Raw genomic sequence first — 24,109 nt, forward strand, 5'->3', positions numbered from 1 at the left:
AAATGTCTGAAAACTGGGGGAGAGTCTGACAATGCGTGGTAGGAATTTCAGAGAGAGGGGGTTGCATGGGAGAAGTCTTATAGGCAGGAGTGAGAGGAGGTAATAAGGCAGGGGGAAAGGCAGGTGTCATGGGCAGAACGTAGGGGGTGTCTAGTGATATATTTGTCAATGAGGGATGAGATGTAAGGGGGGAAGCATTGTTGAGAGCTTTTTACAATGTCAGAAGTAGGGTTTTTCATTTGATTCTAGAAGATATGATAAGCCGGTGAAGGGATTTGCATAGTACCGCAGCAGAAGTGGAGCCATGAGTGAGGTAGAGGACAGCAGAGTTTTTGATAGATTGGAATTGCGACAGACACACAAGGTGGATACCAACTAGCAGAAGACAGAAGTAGTCAAGGCCCAACAGAATGAGTCAGTGAATTAGGATTTTAGTTGCGTCATGAGCGAGAAAGGAGCGTATCCTAGCGATATTTCGGAGGTGAAGCCAGCAACACTTAGTGAGGGAGTGAATATGAGTAATGCAGGAAAGGCTAAAAATGACCACTAGCAACAGACCTGGTGTGTTGATGAGATTGTGGTATTATTGACAGTGAGGGAGAGTTTGAGTGTAGGTGAGGCAGTGAAAGGGGGAAAGAGTTTTAGTTCTGTTTTGGACATACTAGGACAACAGAGAAAGAAATACTGAACTAGCGGTTGTATAGGTAGGACGTGAACCAGGAGAGGGCTGCGTTATTAAGGCAAATGAAGGGGAGAGTGTGCAGGAGAAGTGGGTGATCAACAGTGTCGAAGGCACCGGAGAGATTCAGGAGAATTAGTGTAGCCCAGTCCCCTGGGACTACTAATTTCTTGGCCTTATAACAATGTAAGTCCCATTTAGAAAGTGGGCAGTGTTAGCAGTATGTATATAGTAGCAGACTATGCTGGGTATGTTACATTGTTAAGTGTGCATGTTCAATCAACTTCAGGGTTAGCCTGCTATTATAAGGGGGGTCCATGATAGTATGTAGGCCGGCTTACTAGAAACTCCTATAGAGTAGAGTAGGGTTAGTGGGAGTAGTTGCTCTGGAATAGACTTCAGAGTGTGCAGACACAGGAAGAGAGCCTGTCACCAGAGGGAGCAGGCTGAGGCCTTGCCCTATGACGGGGTAAGGTATCTACAAATAGAGATAGTCAAGGCCTAATGTCTGAGTACTGCATCAGGGACTGTGACCTGTGTATAACATCATGCATGTACCAATAAACCCAGTTATACCCAATCTGGAGTTATGATTGACTTGGTCACAAGAAGAAGTGTCCATGAGGTTCAACCTGAAAGCCTCAGGATCCTCTTGGACTTGAGGCGCTGTCACCTAAAGAATCACTGTGAGCCTGTCCTGATGTCCTTTTTACCACTCAGGTATGAACCACCAACCACAGAATACAGCAGTAGCAACACCATCTCGCATAGGGTGGGGGAAAAGGGGCTACAGAAAGAAGAAGTGATCTTTAGACTTAGCTTTGAGAAGGTCGTTGGTCACTTATGTCAGTGCTATAGATGATACTAGCGGTTAGAGTATATAGGACAGAAACTAGATTGCAAAGAGTCAAGCAGGAATTGGAGGAGAGAAGGTGAGTCAAGCAGTTGTATACAAGCCACTCAAGTAGCTTGGCGGCAAAGTGGAGAAGATAGTGCAATAGTTAGAGGGGAGGTTGGGTCAAGAGATGTTTTTAGAATGGACATGATAAGTGCAAGTTTAAAGGATGCTGTGAATGTGCTGGAAATTAGAGAGAGGTTAAAAAGGTGACAGAGTAGGGCATAATGCGCCAGAGAGGCACTGGAGGAAATGTGTTTGATTGGATCAAGGGGGCAAGTTGTAGGGTGAGATGATGAGGGGAGCACAGAGAACACCTCCTCGGTCACATGGGAAAATTAACTGAGGGTGGATGTAGGTGTGTGAAGGGAGGTATGTGGTGCGTGTGGAGCCTGACATGAAGTCAGGGTTACTTGTGGTGCCACAAGCGGTGTTATCTAGGGCTGATAAAAGTGTACTGTTGTATAGAGAGGTTGCTAGGTCTGCACAGTAAAGGGTAGAGATTGAAGGGAGGAGAGGTTGTAAAGATGTTTACACCTGGTGTGCGCAGGCTGGCAGATGGTGTGCGCGGGAAGGCGGCTGAACAAGCTCAAGCTCCGTGCTGGTTGATTCTCTGTGCTCTCTGCTTCTTGCGGGGGCGGGGCCTTCACTGCACACAGACAGCACCTCCTTCTCCTGTCTGTTTCCCGCCCCAGTTTGCAGCAGCACACAGGGGACCGGAGCATGCTTACTACTCCCCCCCCCCCCCAGGTGAAAGTGTGTGACTGTTATGATTGTGTGTTGTATCTGTGTGTGTTGTGATATGTGTGTGTTGTGATATGTGTGTGTTGTGTCTGTGTTGGTTGTGATATGAGTGTGTGTTGTGTCTGTGTGTGTTGTGATTGAGTAGGTGTGCTGTGTCTGTGTTGTGTCTGTGTGTGTGGGTGTTGTGATTGAGTGTGTGTTGTGATATGAGTGTGTGTTGTGTCTGTGTTGGTTGTGATTGAGTGTGTGTTGTGTCTGTGTTGTGATATGAGTGTGTGTTGTGTCTGTGTGTGTTGTGATTGAGTATGTGTGCTGTGTCTGTGCTGTGATTGTGTGTTGTGTCTGTGTGTGTTGGGATTAAGTGTGTGTGTTGTGTGTGTTGTGATTGAGTATGTGTGCTGTGTCTGTTGTGTCTGTGTGTGTGGGTGTTGTGATATGAGTGTGTGTTGTGTGTATTGATTGTTATTGAGTGTGTGTGTGTTTGTGTTGTGATATGAGTGTGTGTTGTGTCTGTGTGTGTTGTGATTGAGTATGTGTGCTGGGTCTGTGTTGTGATTGTGTGTGTGTGTGGGTGTTGTGATTGAATGCAGTGGTAAGAAAACTGGGGGCGCAAGATTATTTAAGGGGGACGCAGGTGGCGTGCGGCGAAACCTGGTGTGCTCGGGCCTGCAGACGCTGTGCGTGGAGGGCGAAAAAGTTGTGCGCGGGCAGGCAGCCGAAGAAGATGTGTGCAGGCGGCCGAAGAGGATAGTGCAGGTGGCGGCCACGTAATGGTGTGTGTGCACATGCGGGGACTTTGGAGGTACGGGGGAGGAGCACGCCCCAGCGCTGTGATGTCAAACGCCCCTCTCTCCGGTGTCTGCCCTGCAATAGCGCTGTGGTCCTGCTCTCCTCCACTGGCAACCTGCTTCGCTGCGATCCTCTGCAAGTAAAAGGGTAGGCTGCCACTATATCAATCATACTATGAATGTACAGAAATCATTTTAAAAAGTGAACACACAACATTGAAAATGGAAAAAATAAATACATAATACTGTAGGTAGGAGTGTGGATGACACTGGAACAGCAATCCAAAGAGCAGGGAGAATAAAAAGGCAAATGGGAGAAGGAAAAAAAGGAGGGAAGGGAAAAAAAGGGGGGGGGGAGAGATGGAAGGGAGGAAGCAAAGAGGTGGATGAATGCCCTCCCCCCCCCAAAGGATTGCCTTTGTGCACGTACACTCTCCCAAGCTTAGCGCTTGGGGAGACAAACAAAATTGACTTTGAAGTGCGATCAGCAGCAGTCAATGCACACACAGACACACAGCCAGACACACACACACAGCCAGACACACACACACAGAAATAGCCCCGATCCCCGCTCGTGCTTGCAAAATTATGCAGAACAACCTGCGCTCATGCTTGGAGAGTTGGTGATGTCACCGTTCTCAGAGGCAGCGTGGACGGAGCCTAATTTTGCAAGCGCAAGCTGTTGACATATGTAAGTATTTAGACATATTTGTATTTACATTGATTACATCAGGCAGGGGGCCCCGAGAAATTTAATGGATGAAAAGGGGGGCTCGGCATAAAAAGTTTGCTCACCCCTGCCTAGAGCATGTAGGTTTCTGTATGTGCATGTGGAAGTAGGTGTTGTGGAGGGTGCAGGGGTTAGAGTAGGCTAAAGGTGATGAGGTAATGATCAAAGAGAGGGAAGGGTGTGTAAGATGGGTTAGAGCCTGAGCAGAAGCAGGTGAAAACCAGTTCAAGGCAATGTCCACTGCAGTGAGTTAAAGAGGTGGTCCATTGGGAGAGACCATAGGAGAAGGTTAAGGAAAGAAAATGGGTGGCTGAAGTGGCAGTGGGATTGTCAATAGGAATGTTAAAGTCTCCCAGGACGACAGTAGGTGTGTCAGAAGAGACAAAGGAACTCTCTATACCCCTGAACTCGGCAAGTACAACGACTATTCTAAATCTTAATCCAGGCCTGGCCACGCTACAACCACATCCCGGACCCGTTCCCTCTGCTGTCGGTGTGTATATTCAACATCCCACCTCAGTACAGGGGACTGGCCTGGTCTGCGGGCTGCACAGCGTGACAGTTCCCCTCCAAAATGTCGTGCTCCTTTTCTGTTTGTGAATTTGCCTTAATAAAAGTATTTGATATTTTCTGATTAATGACAGATACAGCATGTGCCGCTTCCTTTGTTATATTTTTAGACTATTTCCACAATTTTTTCACATGTATCTTTTCACTATCACTACACAGCAAGTCATTTTGCTACATTAGAAAAGACATGCAAACAGGAAGACATATGGGCAAATTGGAAGAAACCTGATAACTTGTGGTGCATACATTGATTTAGAGTGAATGCTATAACCCCCACTGCATTTTAAACATAGTATATACCATGCATACTATATCACTATACCATACTATACTGAAATATAACAATGTGGTCAAATCGACTTTGAGTACAAACACATTTAACTTGAAGATTATCTATAAACCCTGAAAATCGATATAGGAAGCTGGCAATATTTTACTGGTGTAGCTGCTGCCCCCCTCCCCCCCCCCCCACACCTCCCCACACGGAAGATCTGGCCACTACATGGGTGTTTCTCTGGTGCTGTGAGCTCACCTGTGTGTTAAAGAAGGCCTGAGGGCTCCGCTGGAGTTGTGTGGGAGCAGCAAGAGGGCAAACATTCTCTTGGTTTTACTGTGCAGCGCCTTCAACCCATGAGGACCCTGCAGGATGCAGGATGGTCCCCACAGGCAATACTCCTTTCCAATAATCACACCTCATAGTGGGTCCAACAGTAGCTTTATTGCATAACAGCATGTTCATCCTCCAGCCCTGGAGCAGTCCCCGGGGGCTTGAGGCCCCCAGAGCCCTGCTAATCTCCTTGACCCTCTTGCAAGAAAAAGGGTATCACACTCCACCTCATCATCATTCATCATCCACCTCCTCACTTTGTTAGAGTGTCAGCTTTTATACCCAGGGGAAAGGCTTGTAACCCTGCCCCCTAAACAGGTAAGGTCTCCGACAGGCCTCATACCATATACATGTGACCCAGTCAGTACCCTCCCCAGGTATGACACTAACTGCCGGTTTAGGCCTGCCCCTAGATAAGCAACATAGTACCCATCCAGGCTGCAACTGCAGGCTAGTCCCTGCGCAGGAGTTTGACCCCAAACTGCCTGTTCTTACCAGGACTTATGTGTTGAGGCCAGTAGAAGGCTATAGCCAGGGGCACTAGACTGCACTGGTAATGGAGTTTGATACATATGTACAGCCGAAGAGTAAGGGGTTAAGTGCTCCCCTAGCAATGCTCACTGGGAATAACCACGTTTAAAGCTGCAGGAAATCGTAGGTGGCGGTGCAACTGCCTTGGAAAGAACTATGACCAGAATTGCAGTAAAGTTAAGTACAAAAATTTATTGGCACATAAGGAAGCAGCAAAAAAGTCCTCTTACGCGTTTCGCGTGGTTACCCACGCTTTATCAAAGAGTATTGCATGTGATACATATGTATATCTTCGCAATTATAAAACTTTAGTTTCACTGATAATCTCCCATAGCTGGCAGCTACTATGCCAGAAGGGAGTAAAGCAGGGAGTGCTGGACCCCTGGCTATTTCTGTTAAATAGACCAACGCAGGGCTTAGCCAGAGCAGAAAACAAACTAGTTGCCCACTGTGCAACAGCAACGAGGTGCGAGATCGCAGAATTATGCAAACAAAAAGAGATTCCTTCGTTGGTCAAAATTAGGAACAGAATTTGGTTTGTTTGTCAGATGGAAAAATGAACAAGTCTAGTCAATGACACCGGCAATAAATTCCAAAAAGTCTGGCTGCCATGGCTAGCTCTATACAGACATCCCAGGAGTGAACATCGCCACGGTACTGCTATGATAGTTCTAAATGCGTTCTCCTCTGACTAGATGTAGGAACATTGTGGACAGATAATAGGAACTCAGCGCCATTAAAGGGGAAGGGGACTGCACGGGAGTGGCAGGCTGGAGACAAAAAAGGGTTATGACCCAGGAAACAGGTTAGGAATAAATAAAAGAAGGACCTTCTATTCCCCCCCCCTCCTCCTTTCTCTCCCTCTCTTACCCTTCCTATGATTTGTATTCATCATTTGCTGTTTTATGTATTGTTGCTATATGATGTTTCCAGTACAAAATAATGTAATGTCATATATCTACTGTTCTGAAACTCCCAAAAATTTAAGTTACAAAAAAAAAAAAGAAGCAGAGTGCTGGGATCTCTGCATGTTAAGGAGTTTTAATGTCATATTACTTGTCAGATAAGAACACTTCACAGCTACCATCTGTAAATATTTAAACTATGTCATAAACGGACAATAAATTGTATCGAAATACCATAGAGGTCGACGGCCTAGAACTTTAGCGAAAGAAAAAAAAGATCTAAATTGATCTGTGGTAAGACACTTACATTGAGGTGTTTTGCTTTTTCTCATCTTGAGTGCATTTCTGTTGTATGGCATGAAATCTGCTTATTTTGAATGTCTGAAAAGTGTCCTGTGTGATGTCTCCATTTGGCCTATTTGCTCCCATTTTTATAATGTGCCCATTTTTTTACCTCTTCTGTATTGATTGTGTATGTTGTAACAAACTACAGTAAATGTTTGTTCGTTGTTGCTGATCATCTCCCTGCTTATGCAATAACGTATCTCTATTTATTGCTAACGCTTCACATTCGATATTATATAAAAAAGATGGGCGAAGCCACCTTGGATGAACCATCTGCTCTTCTGTCTGATTCTGTTCTAAAGGCTTCATCAGTGTTGCAAATTCTATAGATACATAACATCTAACTCTTAGGAATGTTAACCTTCAAATGTTGTGGATAAAAAAAAACGTGTAATGTAATACATTATTTACTATCCAAATAGGAGGTGAGTTTGCATTGATTTATTTTAATCATAAAATCCCAAATTGTAAATTTGAGACCTCCAAAACTTGGATTTAAATATTTATGGAATTCCTGTAATGCTGTATAGGTAAGTACCTGACCATAATAACATCATATCATCTATAAAGCTACAGTATATATGATGCAAATGATGATTCGAACAGTATGAAAGATGATGTGTATAGGTTATTTGCCTTGAAAACGATTCTCTGTTAAAAACAACCCTACTGATATATTTGTTAACTTCTAGGTCACCGTAGCTCCACGACCTTCCTTTGGACTAGAAAAAAAATGTGTCACCAAATAAAATAAAAGATTTTAGACATATTGTCTCTATTAACTGTAATAAAAAATGTGCACCACCATCACCTGAAACATTACAGACACACTCTCAGATAGAAAAAACACAACCACATTGCAAAAAAAATCAGTAAGAATTGAAGAAGCATTGGATGACAATTATTTGTGGCAAACTTGGGACTGTCTTGATGCAAAACAAAACAGGCAAAGGTCATTCTGATTGGCAACATTTGGAAAAACGACTTTGAAGACCTTTTACCAAGAAATCCCAGAAGTGAATCTGACACAAGAACAAAAACAAATCCTCACCAAACTAACAACACTAGAGAACATTATAAAACATAAGTAAACATAAGTAAGTATAGTTAAAGGATAAAGTATCTGTTGTCTAAATTTAGCATAGGTTGAACTTGATGGACGTACGTCTTTTTTCAACCTCATCAACTATGTAACTATTAACAAAACCCCCTGAATATACAAATCACAATCCAGGGAATAAAGAAAAAAATAAAACGAATAAAAATCAAGAAAGCCAGCGGATCAGATGGCATTTAACATGAGATGCTGAAGTACAGTAACCAAGTGATACAAGAAGCTCTACCCAAAATGTTCAATCTGATCCTTACTGCTAGCTACTTCCCTGACCTGTGGAACCAAGGAATGATAACCCCAATTCACAAGAGAGGAGACAGGCTGGACCCATCCAATTACATAGGCATCTGTGTCAGCAACACCCTGGGGAAACTGTTCAACACCGGAATCCTCACCTTCCTGACAGAGCAGAGTGTAGTGAATAAGAGCCAGACAAGCTTTCTGCCAAACCACCGCACCATAGATCACATCTATACCCTAGACAGCCTGCTCAATAAGCACATCCACAACACCAAAAAGGGCAAAAGCTTTGGTTGTTTTGTAGACTTTAAAATGGCCTTCGACTCTATCTGGCAATCATGTCTAGTACTGAAAATACTATAGAGTGGAATAGGGGGAGAATATATGATACCATCAAAAGAATGTACTGTACTTTGAAAACTAATGCTGTGTAAAAGTAAATAACAAAAGGACAGACTTCTTCATTGGAGTTAGACAGGGCTGCTGCCTGAGTCCCACAATATGTAACATATATATTAATGAGCTGGCAGCAGCCCTAGAATTCTCCTCAGCACCTCGGCTCCCCTTGGCTGGTACAGAGAATAAGGGGCCTATTCACAAAGCAGTGATAAAACCAGTGCATTTGCGTGCGACTATGGGGCTTAAACACTAAGCACTGATAAAAAAAATTGCCGTCCTGTTTAAATTGTCATTTTTTACAGCATTTCTATCACGGTATGCAGAAAACCCAGAATACCTGTGATAGCAACATTTGCTAAACTGGTGAGTAGCCTGCGATGTGCTGATCGTCTCTCTGAAAAGGGCTCACTCTGCGATTTTTTTCTGCGCAAATCTCGCCAGAGATCAATCATTTTAATATAAAATGTAATACTAGTGTACGTGAGCATGGGGTCTCCGGAGCAGGACTGCATTGATTTGAGGTCCGGGAACCCCCTGCTTCCCGAGATACAGGCCCTGCTATGGGGGGCATTTAATGCATTTAATTCCCACGGTCACGTGACGCAGGACCTTTAAATGCATAGGAGATACCGTCACCCCATAACAGGGCCTGCATCTCGGGAAGCAGGGGGTCCCCGGACCTCAAATCAACGCAGTTCTGCTCCAGAGACCCCTGATGATCTACACTAGTATTAAAACCCAAATACAAAATTAAACAAACTCGTTACCGTAGCGGATATCTGCTATGGTAATGAAGCTGCTTTAATGTAATTTTTATTAATAGTGTGGGGGAGCAGGGGGCTCCTGAGCATAACTGCTTTGATTTCCGCCTCAGGGACCCCCTGCTTCCCAAGTTACAGGCCCTGGTATGGGGCATCGGGTGCCGCATCGCTGCCATTTTTAAAGAGTCTGCGTCACGTGACCGGGGAATTTAAATAACGAAGGAGATACCGGCACCCCATATCTGGGCCTATAACTCGAGAAGCAGGGGGTCCCCGTGGCTGAAAACAATGTGGTTCAGGTCAGGAGACCCCCTGCTCCTGCACTCTATTAATAACAATTACATTAAAGCAGCTTCATTACCTTAGTGGATAGCCGGTTAAGGCACAATATCAGGTTTATTGGGGGCAGAGGTGGTGAGTGAAGCGGGTACTTGGCCCTTCATTCACCCCCTCTGCCCCCAATAAACATTACAATATGTACTAACCACCAATACACAACCCACCCACCCCCTGTGCCCCCATATAACAGCATAATTTATTTTTTGATACCAGAGGCCAGTGGGGGTGTCTGGGTGGTCCCCATGGGTGTCCGTGGGCCTCCATGTGGTCCCTGCAGGTGTCCGGGGGTCGCACAGGTATCTGGGGGTCCCTGAATGGTCCCCACGTTGTCTGGGGGCCCTTGGTGGTTCCCATGGGTGTCTTGGGGCCCTTGGGTGATTCCCATGGGTTTCTGGGGGCCCTTGGGTGGTCCCCAGGGTGTCCGTGGGCCTTCAGGTGGTCCCTGTGGGTGTCCAGGAGCCCCAACGGGGTCCTCGGGTGGTTCCCTCGGGTGTCTGGGGGCCCTCGAGTGGTTCCTACAGGTGGTTGGGGGCCCTCGGGTGGTTCCCATTGGTGTCTGGGGGCCCTCGGGTGGTCCCCGCGGGTGTTCCCTGCGGTAAATCCACAACACGATGTTGTCACATCTGCTTCTTGAGGTAAAATGAGACGTCAAGGTCTTGACATCACATTTTCAGGTCAGATGGTATAGCTCCAATCTGATTAGACATTGTATCATGTGCCCACCTCTTTTGAGTGACGTCACATCCTTAAAACCACATGGCTATATCACATGGTATTACAGCCAATGGGACTGAAGACAATCCCATTGGTTACTGTACCATGGGATAGGTTACATTAGTTAAAAAGGATGTGATGTCACTTTAAGGGATGATGTCACATCCTTTTGAACTAATGTAACCTATCCCGTCTCGCCTCTTCTCGGCAGCTTCTCACCACCTTCTTGCCAACTTTTCCTGGCGGGATGATTTTGAGAGGAAATCTCAATTCTAGAGCTGCGATTACCCTCGATAAGCTAATCGGGGCTACTAGAAATGCACGAGTTTGAAAACCTGGCGATAAGTGGCTTATCGCCGCGTGTTTGGCGATTTTTTTTTCTTTGCAAAAAAAATTGCAGAACAGGTCTCTTATCGCCGACTTATCGGTGCTTACTGAATCGCTGTAGGCTTTTTTGGAGATAAGGCGACAATAAGTGGCTTACCGCTTCTTACTGCATAGGCCCCTATGCATTAATTTATCGTGCTGTAAGACATGAGGCCAAAAATGAGATTCACTAAGAAATGAAGGCCATTTTTTCAAGGCCGACCTGTTTTTTGTATCAGTGCTATCGCACCATAAATCCTACAGAGCGATAACTGTTAGAAAAAAGTGCAGCCTGGAAGAGCTGCATGGGGACACTGCGTCTCCATTCACGGCTCTTACAGGCAATCATGCAATAAAAAAATAGATTTTGATAATAGTGTGTGAGAGCTGGGGGTCTCCTGAGCTGAACCCCATTGATTTCAGCTTCGGGACCCCCTACTTCCTAGATACAGTATGGGGTGCCGGTATCCCCTGAGCGTTAAAATTTCCCGCATCACGTGACCGTGGGATTTAAATCCTGCACTGGGATACCGGCACCACATAACGGGGCCTATATCTCGGGAAGTAGGGGGTCCCCGAGGCTGAAATCAATGCGGTTCACCTCAGAAGACCAACAAATGGTGATAGAGACTCCTTGATAAAGTGCACGAATGCACGAAACGCGTAGGAGTGTTACACCCTCCGTTTTTTTAATGTTTGCTTCAATACATTTTTATTTTTTATTTTCCTGACCCGGCTCTCTGTTTGCTGTCACCATTTTTTGGACATTCCTGGACACTACATCGGCTGCACTGTGAGTAATTTGAAGGTTGTCTTGAGGACTATCCCAATGAGGAGGGGAAGGGTACAGGTTATGTACCAGTCACCTCCTTCAGGAAACAATTGTTCTGTATCAAGAAATCTCAACTGATAAAACCACTGATATTATTAGATTGTGGACTCATATGCCCCAGATGTTTTGGTCTCCCATTTATTTCCCATTTATCTCATAAGAGCATTATCAAATCGGGACCTAGTATTTGAGCACCAGGACCACTGACACACATACCCTATTTATACACCTTAGAAGACCCCCTGCTCCCGCACACTGGTATCAAAACCCAAATACTTTTTTTTTTTAATTCTTACCATAGCGGCTATCCGCTATCAATTTTAATACATCAAATGATTAATACACTCAAATTTTTAAAACGATTAAAATACGAGGGTGACGATTAAATATAACGTGGCTAATACAGACACTGGTGACAGTGAACAGATATATAGTCCTTGATTTAAACTATACTGGCTGAATGCCGATCGTGGTAATATCTATACCCAAACTCACTGGCAGAAAGAATTGATTGATAAAACTATCTACAACTTGATAGATCAGAAAGTATATCTCTCAGCTATTCCTTAATAGCAAATAGCTGTATATCTCTTCAAATAGAGTAGAGACTTGTTACATAATAGTGTACTCTAGAATGGGGATGCATTCTTATATTCCATACTTAGATCCATAGACTGGCAGAACTGGCAATGGTATGGGACAGACAGTCTGTACCTTTTGCAAATACTATGCATTTAACGTCAGCAGATGCTGACCTTTTATTTTGTATATTAAAACGGTCCTACAGGATATTATTTGATTCAAATCTTGTTTAGAAATGGCCATCGAACAATCTGAAAAATTTAATCGTCACCCTCGTATTTTAATAGTTTTAAAAGTTTGAGTGTATTAATCATTTGATGTATTAAAATTGATTTTAAATTAAAATATGATTTTACCAATACCCTATACATCCAGGTATTGGCCACTTACAAATTTAACCCATTACCAACCAGTCAAATCTTTACCAGACCTAGGAATACGGTTTAATTGTGCAAAGGGATACTTTAGCTGGGACGCATATTTATAGCAAACCAGCTATTATTCTGGGTATATCTAGGAGTGCCCCTATCTAAAGGATATCTGTCTATTTCCCCTCCCCCGTTTCCCCTGAGTTTTTGTGTAGTTATTAAGCTTCTTAGTAAGTTTAAATATCCTTGGTGAGCACCCTACAGGTAGAGCGAGCATTTTCTATTTATTTGCTTGTACAGTATCATTAACCTAAGTTAACGTTACATTAATGACTATAGTGAATACACCATTCATATTAACAGGATGTTATCTAAAGTTAAAGCAAACAGAGTTCAGAAGAATCCCAGCCCCGGTCAGATGAGGTAACATACTCATATGCTAAGTAGGGATTGACTCATTGAGAAAGTTAACTCTTCAGTGGGGATGGGTATGCAGTGAGGATATCAAAGCAAATCTTAAATGCTTTGACACACTAGGGAGACACCAGATTTAGGAGAGTAAAGCAGCACACATGCTGTATATAAGGATATTATAAAACAGTGTTCTTGTTCAATTTTACTTAAAAAAGGAAAAACGACATGATTTATTTTTAATTAGTATAAACACAGCCTGACACTGCCTGTAGCTACTAGGACTTACATGACAGAAGGCAGGAAGTATAGCCTGGACCAGCCATGGCTACAGTTATTTTAAAGGAACAGCCCCTCTAAGAACAAATGTGAACTATAGAGTGAGACATACAGTATGGACACGGTGTACTTACAATTTGTATCTAATATCTTTTGGTGATAAGGCTTTTTGCCAGTCCTCGAAACAAGATGTGAATTTTTGTATTTGTTTTATCACTGTTTGTCTAGTGAAACAAATAAACATACATAGCTGATATGCTTGAATTCAACAGACTGGGACACAAGTTCAAACAAACAAAAACAAAAGATAAAGCATATTCATTTTTCACAGGAAGCAAAAAATTACACTTTAGGAGTTATTGAATCTTTCTAAAAAAATTGATGACACTAGTTTGTTTAAAAGAAAAGATACACATTTGACCTGCTACGGGGGACTTCCCCTGTAAACACTCAGGCATGGTGTGTTTAAGCAGGCAATCCCACCTAGGACCAAAGTAAACAAAGGGCATTGGCATGTCTAGTAAATTAAATGTAGGTTGATGAGGCCTTTAAAAAAAGAAATAAATATGAAAAGTAAATATTTATGTTGTTGAAACGTCCAATGTTTCTATGTTAAATCAAGGCTTTCAAGAGTTTTTATACTCTTTATGTAAACTCTTATACGACTTGATGCCAGTCCTGGGATCTGCAGTTGCTTGGTTTTGTAATGTTTTGTCCTTTGTTTGTGAAGTCATTATAATGCCATCATCAGTCACACAAATAAACAGAAGCCACTGATAACGTTGGATAAGGTTTAGCCGAAGAAAAGGAAAACATATTCATTTGTCACGTGTTACCAAGAAATAATGTTCCTGCTTAAGGGTGATTGAACGTTGTAAATGTAGCCTAGCCTCCGGCCTCTACCTATTTTCCTGGGCCCTACCAGTGTAAGTCCTGTTAGGTACAGGCAGTGGATGGGTTAGTTCCTCCAGAAGGCTTAGTGTGCTATTGCAGCCTTGGATTTACTGTACATTTACTGTATCCAAGGGCGGGCCTAGCAACAACTAGAGAGTGTCAGCTTGGGGGAGGTACTGGCTGGGTAGCATATGCAGATGTGACACCTGTTAGTATCAGACCTGCCCTGTTATGGGGCAGGGTTACAAGCCCAACCCCAGGCTATATAAACTGATACTCTCCTAAAAGTGGGTGTGTCTCTTTCCTCCCTCTGTGGAGGGAGCAACAGCTACCCTGTGTCCCATAAGGGGATACAAGAGGAGCACCAGAAGGAAACTTAGATGGGCCTCAAGCCTTAAAGTAACCTTCCAGGGGAAGTGTAACAGGGGATTTGTCCCTGTTCAAAAAGGTGCCTCTAATCCAGCAGTGTGGTGGTTAACGGTTGGTAGTCAATTAACCAACACCACCTGGCGGATTAGAGGTTGGTTAGAAAAGCCTGCCTTTGAGACAGGAAGAGAGATTCCTTAGTCCACAACTGGGCTGACCAAGGAAACAGACAGAGCAGAGGTTCCTGAGTCTCACAGATGAGACTGATAGAGGGATCACAGATGTCTGGAGCTCACAAGACTTCTACACCTGAATGCTGAGATAACCTGAGCAAAAGGCAGCAACCCAGGAAACAGAGAAGCCTTCCCCCTACAACTACGGGACAAATAAGACTTTTCTTATAAGACTGATTATCTATGTCTGTCTATATATATCTAAATGTCTCTATGATTTGGGCTGGTGAATCGCTGGACTACAAGTGTAAATATACTCCAACGTGGAGCAGATTTTGTTTGTGGATTTTCAGGTTTGCTGTGTTTAAAGCAACAGGCGCAATAAAGCCTTATTTAATTTCACCTTAAAACTAGCCTCCATTGCGTACCTCTGCACACATCTCTTACAGGAAGCAAGAAAGGAATGTACTGCTGTAACAACTAACCAATGCAATAAATACCATGGAACCATATGCAAGTGTGATTCACTATCTTGGGATATGGAATAGTGTCCGCATGGACCATCCTACTACCACAGGATCCTCGCTGACTGGAGGCGGTGCTAGCGAATAAGGTGCCCTGTAAACCTGCCCTGATAATCCCCACATCATCATGGAAGTACTCAGCCCTCCTGTTACCTCACAGGTATGCACCACATCGCTTGAAAGACATAAGTAGCAGACCAGATATCACATAGGGTGGGAGTAAAGGGGCTACATAAAAAAAATACTCTAATAAGTTATTCAAACATTTGGGTAATGATTAATCTCACCATAATATTACAAACCCCCTCCCCGCATCCCCCTGCTTCCCAAAGGCCTCTCTCACAATGTCTCTTAGATGCAAAGGTGACAGAAAGCCCACGGATACATTGACTTAAATGGACAAAACATTAAATAGTTTCTCCTAGCATCAATTTTACATCAGAAAATTAAGCTTATTTCTTACATATTCCACATAAATGACTAATTTACCATAATTAGTGTCTGAAACCTTCCTAGGTCACGTGTAATACTTTTGCTGAAACCTTCCTATGTCACATGTAATACTTTTGTTCTGATTGTAGCTGTAGCTACATGTGAATTCTCGGACTGCAGATTCTATAAAATCACAGCAGAAGTGTAGATTGGCATTAATGGATAAATGCGTTCAGACCCTTTGAAATGCCCTCTGAAATCAGAATTCTTTATTAATTATCTGATGGACCTGAGACAAGTTTGCAGTGTAGTGTAAATATACACTACATTTACTTATACACTGCAGTACTTACATATTGATATTAGCATAAATAATGCCAGAGGGGTGTTCAATGCATTTCTCTGCATATACATTTTCTCCTGCAACAGAACATTAACACAATACGTATACAATACTTTAGAGAACAATGCACAGAAACCATATTTATCTTTAAAAAACTGCATGGAACAGGCTGATTCAGTTTTATGTTATAATTTCTGTTGTCTGGCATGAACAAACAGGAAAAAAAACCCTCAGTAATCCACTTTTCGCATAGTTACTTAATAAGCAATCAAAACATAAACACCACATTTTTAAAACTGTATACAATACATTTCGTAATGGGAAAAATGCGAAATCCTTGATATTGAAGTGCAAGCATGAAGAGGAGCAGTACAAATATAGACCAACATTTCAGGCTTTAAGGTTTCATCATCTTTCACACGTCCAATAGGAAGCCTCAACCAATGGCATTGCGGTTTCCTACTGGCCAATGGGCCCTGCAACATTAAATGGCCATATTGTTTTATAGTAAGAGGAAGAGGTCCTGTCTACAGATGATCTCCTACATGAGAAGATGACAGGAAATCCCCAATAGCGTGGCGTGCGCCCGACGCTCAAGCTTTCTCTGCACATACTCTTTCAGGCCATGGGGGGGTGGGAGGGCGTGGCGGAGGCGTAGCCATGACGTCCCAGAGGCGGTTTGCCGTGATTAATTTTCACAACAAAAATTTCACAACTGGGCCGTTGACAGGGGGAGGGGTGTGTGTGTGTGTGCCTGAACAAGTATCCTGGACCCAGCGGCTGTGGGGGGCCCGGCTGGCTGGAGCTGGAAGTTGGGCCCAGCCGGAGGTCAGGCCCAACTTCTGTGTCTGGCTGCTGGGCCTCTGATTGCTGCTGGACCCCGGTTCTCCCCAGCTCTTGCTATCCTCTCTCCCGCGCCGGGCCTCCCTCCCTTTCACCGGTGTACGCTGGAAGCTGGGCCTTACTTCCGGGACGCACCGGTACGAGTATTGTATTTTGTGTGTTTGAGGGGGTATTTTATTTTGTGTCTGAGGGGGTATTTTATTTTGTGTCTGAGGGGGGTATTTTATTTTGTGTGTGGGAGGGAGGTATTTTTGGGGGTAATTATTTTGGGGGGGAATTGTATGGTATCGCGGGGGAGAGGTTGTGTGTGTGTGTGGGGGGGTGTGTGTATGGCCAGGGGGAAGAGGAGAATGAGTGTGAGGAGGGGGGGATTGGGGGAGCGGGATTGAGTAAGAGCAATACGGTAGGGGAATAGAGGAGGAAGCACGTGAGGTGGTGTGAAAGGTGAGAAGGAGGGGGCTTACAAGACCACCGACATGGGAGGGGACCGGTCAAATCTCTTGTCCTGGGCCCCAGGAAATCTGTTGGCGGCCCTGGTTGAAGTTATTCAGTTATTCAGTTATGTGATCTCATTCTACACTATTTGGAAGGCACTCTTAATCATTTTTTTGCATCATTAGACTCACAGACTTCAATAAAATTTCTTCATTACAAGCCGGTATTAAACTATAAAAAAACATTTTTTCAAGACCGGCAAATATGACTCATGTTTGGCCTTCATTGTGACAGCTAATTTTATTGTACTTCCTGAGATAGCAGATTGCTTCATTTTCACCTTCCGCTACACTAGGAGAGGTTTGTAAAAGGTGGCACTGTGTGCTCATTTGCATGTCATTTCCCAGAATCCCTGGATGCTTGGAAAGCACTGTATGCTAAGAGATAATGGCTAAAAGCAGGGTTGTAGACCTGTCTGAGACATGTGAATATGCTTGAAAGTTATATTTTTATTTGCTAAAAGCAATGCAAACGTTTCCTAATTAATTACAAGGGAAAAACAAGAGAATTATGGAGCACTAATAAAAAAAGAAACGGGTGCACATTAAATGATGTAATATACAGGCATACCCCTGCGATACAGTATATGTCCTTAAAAAGCAGTTAACAAAAAGTTTATGGTTTGTCTTTTTATGTGACTGTTGTGCCTAACTGCATGTTGCAAAACATCCTCAGCCTGACTTTCATTGCTATGCAATAATATCTACAGAATATGATCAGACTTTGAAGCTCGCTCAGGATAATTCACGCACGTATTTCCTCTCAGGCTTCAAATCTATTTATTTTTAAAAGGGCAGAAGACATTGCAAATGAGCTTAGAATGTTTGTGAATTACTAAGCATTGTGGCTTCAAATGCTTGGATTGATTAATACATTTTGCTTGGATATGAAATCGGAGACTTATTCCTTACGAGCACAAACCTGTTTACGTTTTCCATATTTGCTTATTGCTGGCCCCTAAGGTTTCTAAAGAAATCCTCGTCTTTAGGACAGGAAGAGCCACTACATTGTTTCTAAACTTCAATCGTATTGCATTCTAGGAAGCTACGAATCTTTAAGTCCAGTGGAAACAGACGACTGGAAATTATTTGGTAGACGTTGTTCAGGTGGAAAACTTGCTTCAGTGTTAATAGCAAAATTGCATGACGTTGCAATTATATTAAAAGGCTGTGCACTAGGTCATAGATTCTGCATGGAAATCATCCACAATGTCACACTTTGTTAGCAATCTGTGGTTTCCTTTGCATGTACTGTACAACAGAAGCACTGAATTGTTAATATGTGGGAGAGGATGTAAAGGGCAGTTCCCTTAAATACTATCAAAATATTGCTATGTTATGCTCCTCTGTATCGTTTTTAGAAGTATTGTATATTCTATGTGTAGTGCACTGACCAGGGCACCGTAGTCTGAAATTGGAAGGGCCAAAGATTTGTATCGCAGGCAATTATAAACATTCAGGGCCTTAAGGGTCAGAAATAAATGAGTATTTGATTCCCAAGAGTTACATTTAATTAGCTATTTCCACCATTCCTATGAATACTGGTTCCCTTGATCTCTTTATCGATAACATTCCCCAATAAAGTCCCTAATGTGACACAAGTGAAATAACAAGAAATATAATGGCAATGAATAGATGATGCTATGGTTTAGCCTTGAGTATCCCAGTTACAGATGAAGGACCCAGCCCCGGTATAGTGCTGTTCCGTTTGGAACAGGAGAGAATGAGGTGCCGTGAACTCTCTTGAATAGGCAAGGAGCGTCTGAAAAGGGGCGAATGTACAGTACAGGCATACCCCGGTTTAAGGACACTCACTTTAAGTACACTCGCGAGAAAGTACATATCGCCCAATAGGAAACCGGCAGCTCGCGCATGCGCCTGTCAGCACGTCCTGAACAGCAATACCGGCTCCCTACCTGTACCGAAGATGTGCGCATGCGGGGAGACTATAGAGCCTGTTACACATGCGTTATTTACATCAGTTATGCACGTATATGATGATTGCAGTACCGTACATGCATCGATAAGTGGAAAAAAGGTAGTGCTTCACTTTAAGTACGTTTTCGCTTTACATACATGCTCCGGTCCCATTGCGTACGTTAATGCGGGGTATGCCTGTATACACTGAAGTGGTTAGAGTAGTTCATGCTCTCAAAATCTCATAAATCTTATAATGTCTGCTAATAAAAGCTGTCCTATTCCAATGCAAAGAATGGCCTGCCCTTTCAGCATGGAATGTGTCACATAAACCCAAATAACGTTATAAACCAACCCTGAAGAATAAAGAAATTAATTGAGAAAGCAAGATTTTTTTTGGACATCTAACAAAGTAATAACCACATCACTTAAAATGACACTTGAGGATTCAACGCCAGAAAGCATGTTATAAATCTAGTTCTGTTGCTTTAAGTTAATATTTGAACTCCCTATCTAGATTTATATTCCCTGATTTATTCACCCTTGTCCTCAGAGAGAATGTAGAGCTCAGGTCATATAAGTTCCTTTTACACCTTTTTTCCTTTCACTCTCTCCAGAGAATTTTAGATTCAACACCGGCCTGTGCATCAAGCCCTCTGGAAAGGATTTGCATATCATCGAGACTATCTGGGACTTGCAGAGGTAAAAGGGAAAAAAGTGACAACACGCCCCATCATCATGTGTGAGCCCTGCACGTACTTTAGTTCTCCTGTCAAACACCTAATCTGAAACTAGTGCCAGGTGAATACATAGCTTGCTACTTTTACAGAGGAGAAAGCATAAAACAGTTTGGATACAGAGTTGTATAATTAAAAATATAATGTAAAGCATGAGGGACAATTTACCCTATTCACCATTTACGTAATAATCCCCTCAGAACAGGGCATTACTGGCCAATAATGCCCTGGCTGGAAGAGTTGGAGGCGAAGCCGATGGACTTTAACCCAGCCAGGGCATTATTGGCCAGTAATACCCTGTTCTGAGGGGATTATTACTATTATAGGCTAGGTTTAGGCTTTTTTCCATAAAATAATAGACACTTTTGTATGCACCTGTGTAGGAAAAAAAAGTAAAGTGGCAAATGAGTGGGGAGAGAGATGGGAGGGTGGGGGGTTAGAGGGGAGAGCGAGATAGGGGGAGAGACAGAGAGAGATAGGGGGGAGATAGAGAAGAGGAGAGCGATAAGGGGGAGAGGAAGAAGAGGGGGAGAGAATAAGGGAGGGAGAAGATGGGGGAGAAGAGAGAGGTGAGGGAGAAGAGAGGTGAGGGGGAAGAGAGAGGTGAGGGGGGAGAGAGGTGAGGATTGAAAAGAGAGGTGAAGGGGGAAGGAGGTGAGGAGGGAGAGAGAGACGTGAAGGGGAGAAGAGAGTGGTGAGGGGAGAAATGGAGTATGGGGGAATGTGGGAGTGGAGGGGGAGGAGGGGGAGTGATATTAACTACAACTAAATAAACAGCAAATAAAATTACCAGTTGGGTCCCACCAGCTTCTGACAGCACTAGCAGCTCTATGTGTGAGAGAGAGAGAGAAACTGCATATGCTGCTGTGCTGTGAGAGAAGAGGAGTGGAGGTGCTGCCGGAGCTTGGACCAGGAGAGGTTTTTACAGTTAAGTTTTAAATTTAGCAGGTGTTTTATTCCAAATTCTCAGCATCTCTGAAAGGTGAATTGGCAAGTTGCCAAAAAATCCGGGCATTACTAAATGAATAATGTCCGGAATTCTAACTAATCAGAGAGCAGGGATTTCAATAATGCCGGAATTTTACTGCTTTAGCCTATAATTACGTAATAATCCCCTCAGAACAGGTCATTATTGGCCAATAATGCCCTGGCTGGAAGAGTTGAAGGCCCAAGGCGAAGCAGAGGGACTTTAACTCTGCCAGGACATTATTGGCCTGTAATTCTCTGTTCTGAGGGGAGTATTACTATTATAGGCTGAATGTTGGTTTATTTTTTTTATTTTTACATTTTTCATAAAAAAAGAAACACTTTTGTAGTCATATTGATTTTTATCAGCATGATTGTCTACATTATTTTGCTTTTACTGCAAGTTTATTAAAAGGAAATTGTACATACACACATCCCCCCTCTATATACACACAGACACTCTGCAGACCCCCTCTATACATACAAACACACAACACTCTGCACTCCTGCTCACCCACAAAACACATGCTAAAGACACACACACTGCAGCCCCCCCTCTACACCCGCAAAACACACACACAGCAGAAACACACACACACACACATCAACAAAACAGATTCTGTTGCCCCTTCTACACCCACAAAACACATGTACCCAGGTCCCCCTCCTACCTCCAGGCTGTGCGAGAGGGGGACGGCTCTGTGGGGACTCAGGCAGGGCTGCCAGTGGAGTGCGGGAGATCAGGGCACGCTGCAGGCAGGTGTCGGGTGCCGCCGGAATGGCAGGCGGACCCGGCACAGGTACTACAGGCGAGTGGGTCGCCGGAGACCCGTGGTTAAGGGCGCCGCCATGTCTAGGAGGTTCTCACATGCACAGATAGCACTCGGCGATCCTTACCAGCCGAGTATGCGCATGCAAGAGGAGTACGGTGGCCCATATGTCAAGGCTAAGGAAGGGGACTACAAGCCCCAGCATCCTATGGGGCAGCTGCAGAGCAGGGATTTAACGGCTTTAGCCTATAATTTTATATATTGAGTGTTTTTTTAGCGCTATATTGTTTTGTTTTTATAAATTGGAAAATGTAATAAAAGAAATACTTTAACAAAATAAATATTGTGTTTTAGGGTGTAACATACACATCTTACTGTACACGACAAAACTATAATTTTTACATTATAAATGGACTTACACAGCTACCCTGTGAAATCATGCTACTTTAGGCACAATCGCAATTTTTTTGGGGGGGGGAAACCACAGTGAATCCCAAGCATTCTTAGAACATTATCACTCTATTTTTTTTAATGTACTTTTGACTTTATTTTTAAACCTTTTATTACCTGTCTATCAGCTAGTATACTAGTACTCAAAAAGCAGCTAGAACATTACAACACATGACAAAAAATGTCAGAAGTGATACACCTCTCACATAAATGTCAGACATATAATACTCTTCAAAAAATGTAACAAATACAAGCAGCTATTTCTGGAATGCTTCTGAAGAACAAATAAAGGAGATCAACTTTACAGAGCACAAAAAGCTTCTTAAAATCAACAAAAAATGCCTTTAATACATATTGATTGCAACTTTACACATCGAGATTCATTTGCTGTTGGAAGCGATCTTCATTAGCTGCTAATATTATATCTTCGATCCCTGTTCCCCTTTTAATTGTTTTTAATTAAAAAAAACAACTGTGGTTAATAGAGTTTCCTGGCTATTGTTTCCCAGTAATTATCCATATACATGTACTGCACCGACACACTTTATTCGAGCAAATACCCAGTATGTACCTGGCAGATACCTGGAATGCGCCGCTCCTCACCTCTGACAAGCCCCGTTGCGTTTGCCTTCCCAGCCTGGGTTCATGCCTGGCTGACGGGCGGCTGATCTGTTAAATGATAATGATTAGGATTTAATAGGCTGCAATGCTTCGCGTGTCTACCAGATGGCATAAATTCATGAATTGTAATGCAGTATATATATATATACTGTGCAGTATTGCAGCCAGCGGGAATAAAATGCTTCAATCCCTGCCTGGAAAATACCTCAATGCACCCGGGCTGAAAACAGTCACAAACCTCAATACACCCGGGTATACCCGAATTCGTGGGACTAGCCGAGCTCGAATAAAGTGTGTCGCCAGTGTATCCTTTTTCACGTTGCTAATATTAATATTTGCCTATTTCTCCTGGTTGATCCTTTCCCCTAGATGTTAACATCACACTGCATGTATCCACAAGCGAATTTTAAACACAACTTACCTTAGGAACACTGAACCAATGCTGTCGGCAGGACTAAGCGGAGACTGATCACTTGCGGGGAGACTATTAGTTTGACTTTCATCTAGACAAAAAGAATCTTCCAAAGACGGTCGTTTCATTATCTCCTATGTAGAAACAACTGTGGCAACTTCAAGACTGACAAGTGAATATAAAACCCGCTTAACGTGCTTGTAGCTAGCTTTTACAGTTCCGGAAATATGCTGCTGGCGTGTTTTCATGTCAGTCCTTTTTCTTCACCTGTTAATAAGTAACTTGTAAAATGTAGAAATGATGCAGATTCTGTTTGACTGGGTTGTTGTTCCAATATTCTCATAAAGGAGACAAGCTCCCACTGCACCCCTTCTTTTCCAAACCGGGAGGGCTTTAGGTTAATGCAATTGTTATTTTTTAACAACACAAAGCTTACAATTGAAGCATTATTCCTGCCCCAATAATGTCACCAGATCGGCATATCCAATGTCTATGACTATTGATTTATAGTTAAAGTTTTCTTTAACTCTTGTTGTAAATCTCTCCAACATTGACCAGGTTGGTTTATATTAACTCTATAGTGAGGCTATTCAAGTATATTTTACAGCAACAATCCACTCGATTACTCAATTAGATTGTAAGCTCTTCGGAGCAGGGACTCCTTTTCCTAAATGTAACTTTTATGTCTGAAGCACTTCTACCCCTTGTGTTATTTATATAATTTATTATTTATATGATTGTCACGTATTACTGCTGTGAAGTGCTATGCACATTAATGGCGCTATATAAATAAAGACATACATACATACAATTGTAAATAAAATGTTGATGATGATTTTAACACGACTTTTCAAGTTCTGTGTAGTAATACTGTCACGGACGTGCTTGCTCACGTGGACGTGTCTGTGAAAGAGGCACAAACTGGCAGCTCAGTTGTCCCTCACCTCCCTGCGTGGCACCCAAAATGA

The 24,109-nt window shown here is 43.1% G+C and overlaps 1 protein-coding gene across 3 annotated transcripts in view; it reads right to left on the minus strand.

Moving 5' to 3' along the window:
* Positions 1 to 23,353, minus strand: part of GRAMD2B (GRAM domain containing 2B) — a 77,044-nt gene extending 53,691 nt beyond the window's left edge. For 2 of the 3 annotated variants that reach the window (XM_075600564.1, XM_075600543.1), the window contains exon 1: positions 23,151 to 23,353. In XM_075600564.1, coding sequence (XP_075456679.1) covers positions 23,151 to 23,269 — 119 coding nt within the window. In that variant the 5' untranslated portion in view covers positions 23,270 to 23,353. The remainder of the gene's footprint in view (positions 1 to 23,150) is intronic. The other variant, XM_075600533.1, reaches the window with a different exon arrangement.
* Between the last annotated feature and the right edge of the window lie 756 nt (positions 23,354 to 24,109).

The sequence above is a fragment of the Ascaphus truei genome, chromosome 1, assembly GCF_040206685.1.
Source record: "Ascaphus truei isolate aAscTru1 chromosome 1, aAscTru1.hap1, whole genome shotgun sequence".
In the NCBI taxonomy this organism is placed as follows: domain Eukaryota; kingdom Metazoa; phylum Chordata; class Amphibia; order Anura; family Ascaphidae; genus Ascaphus; species Ascaphus truei.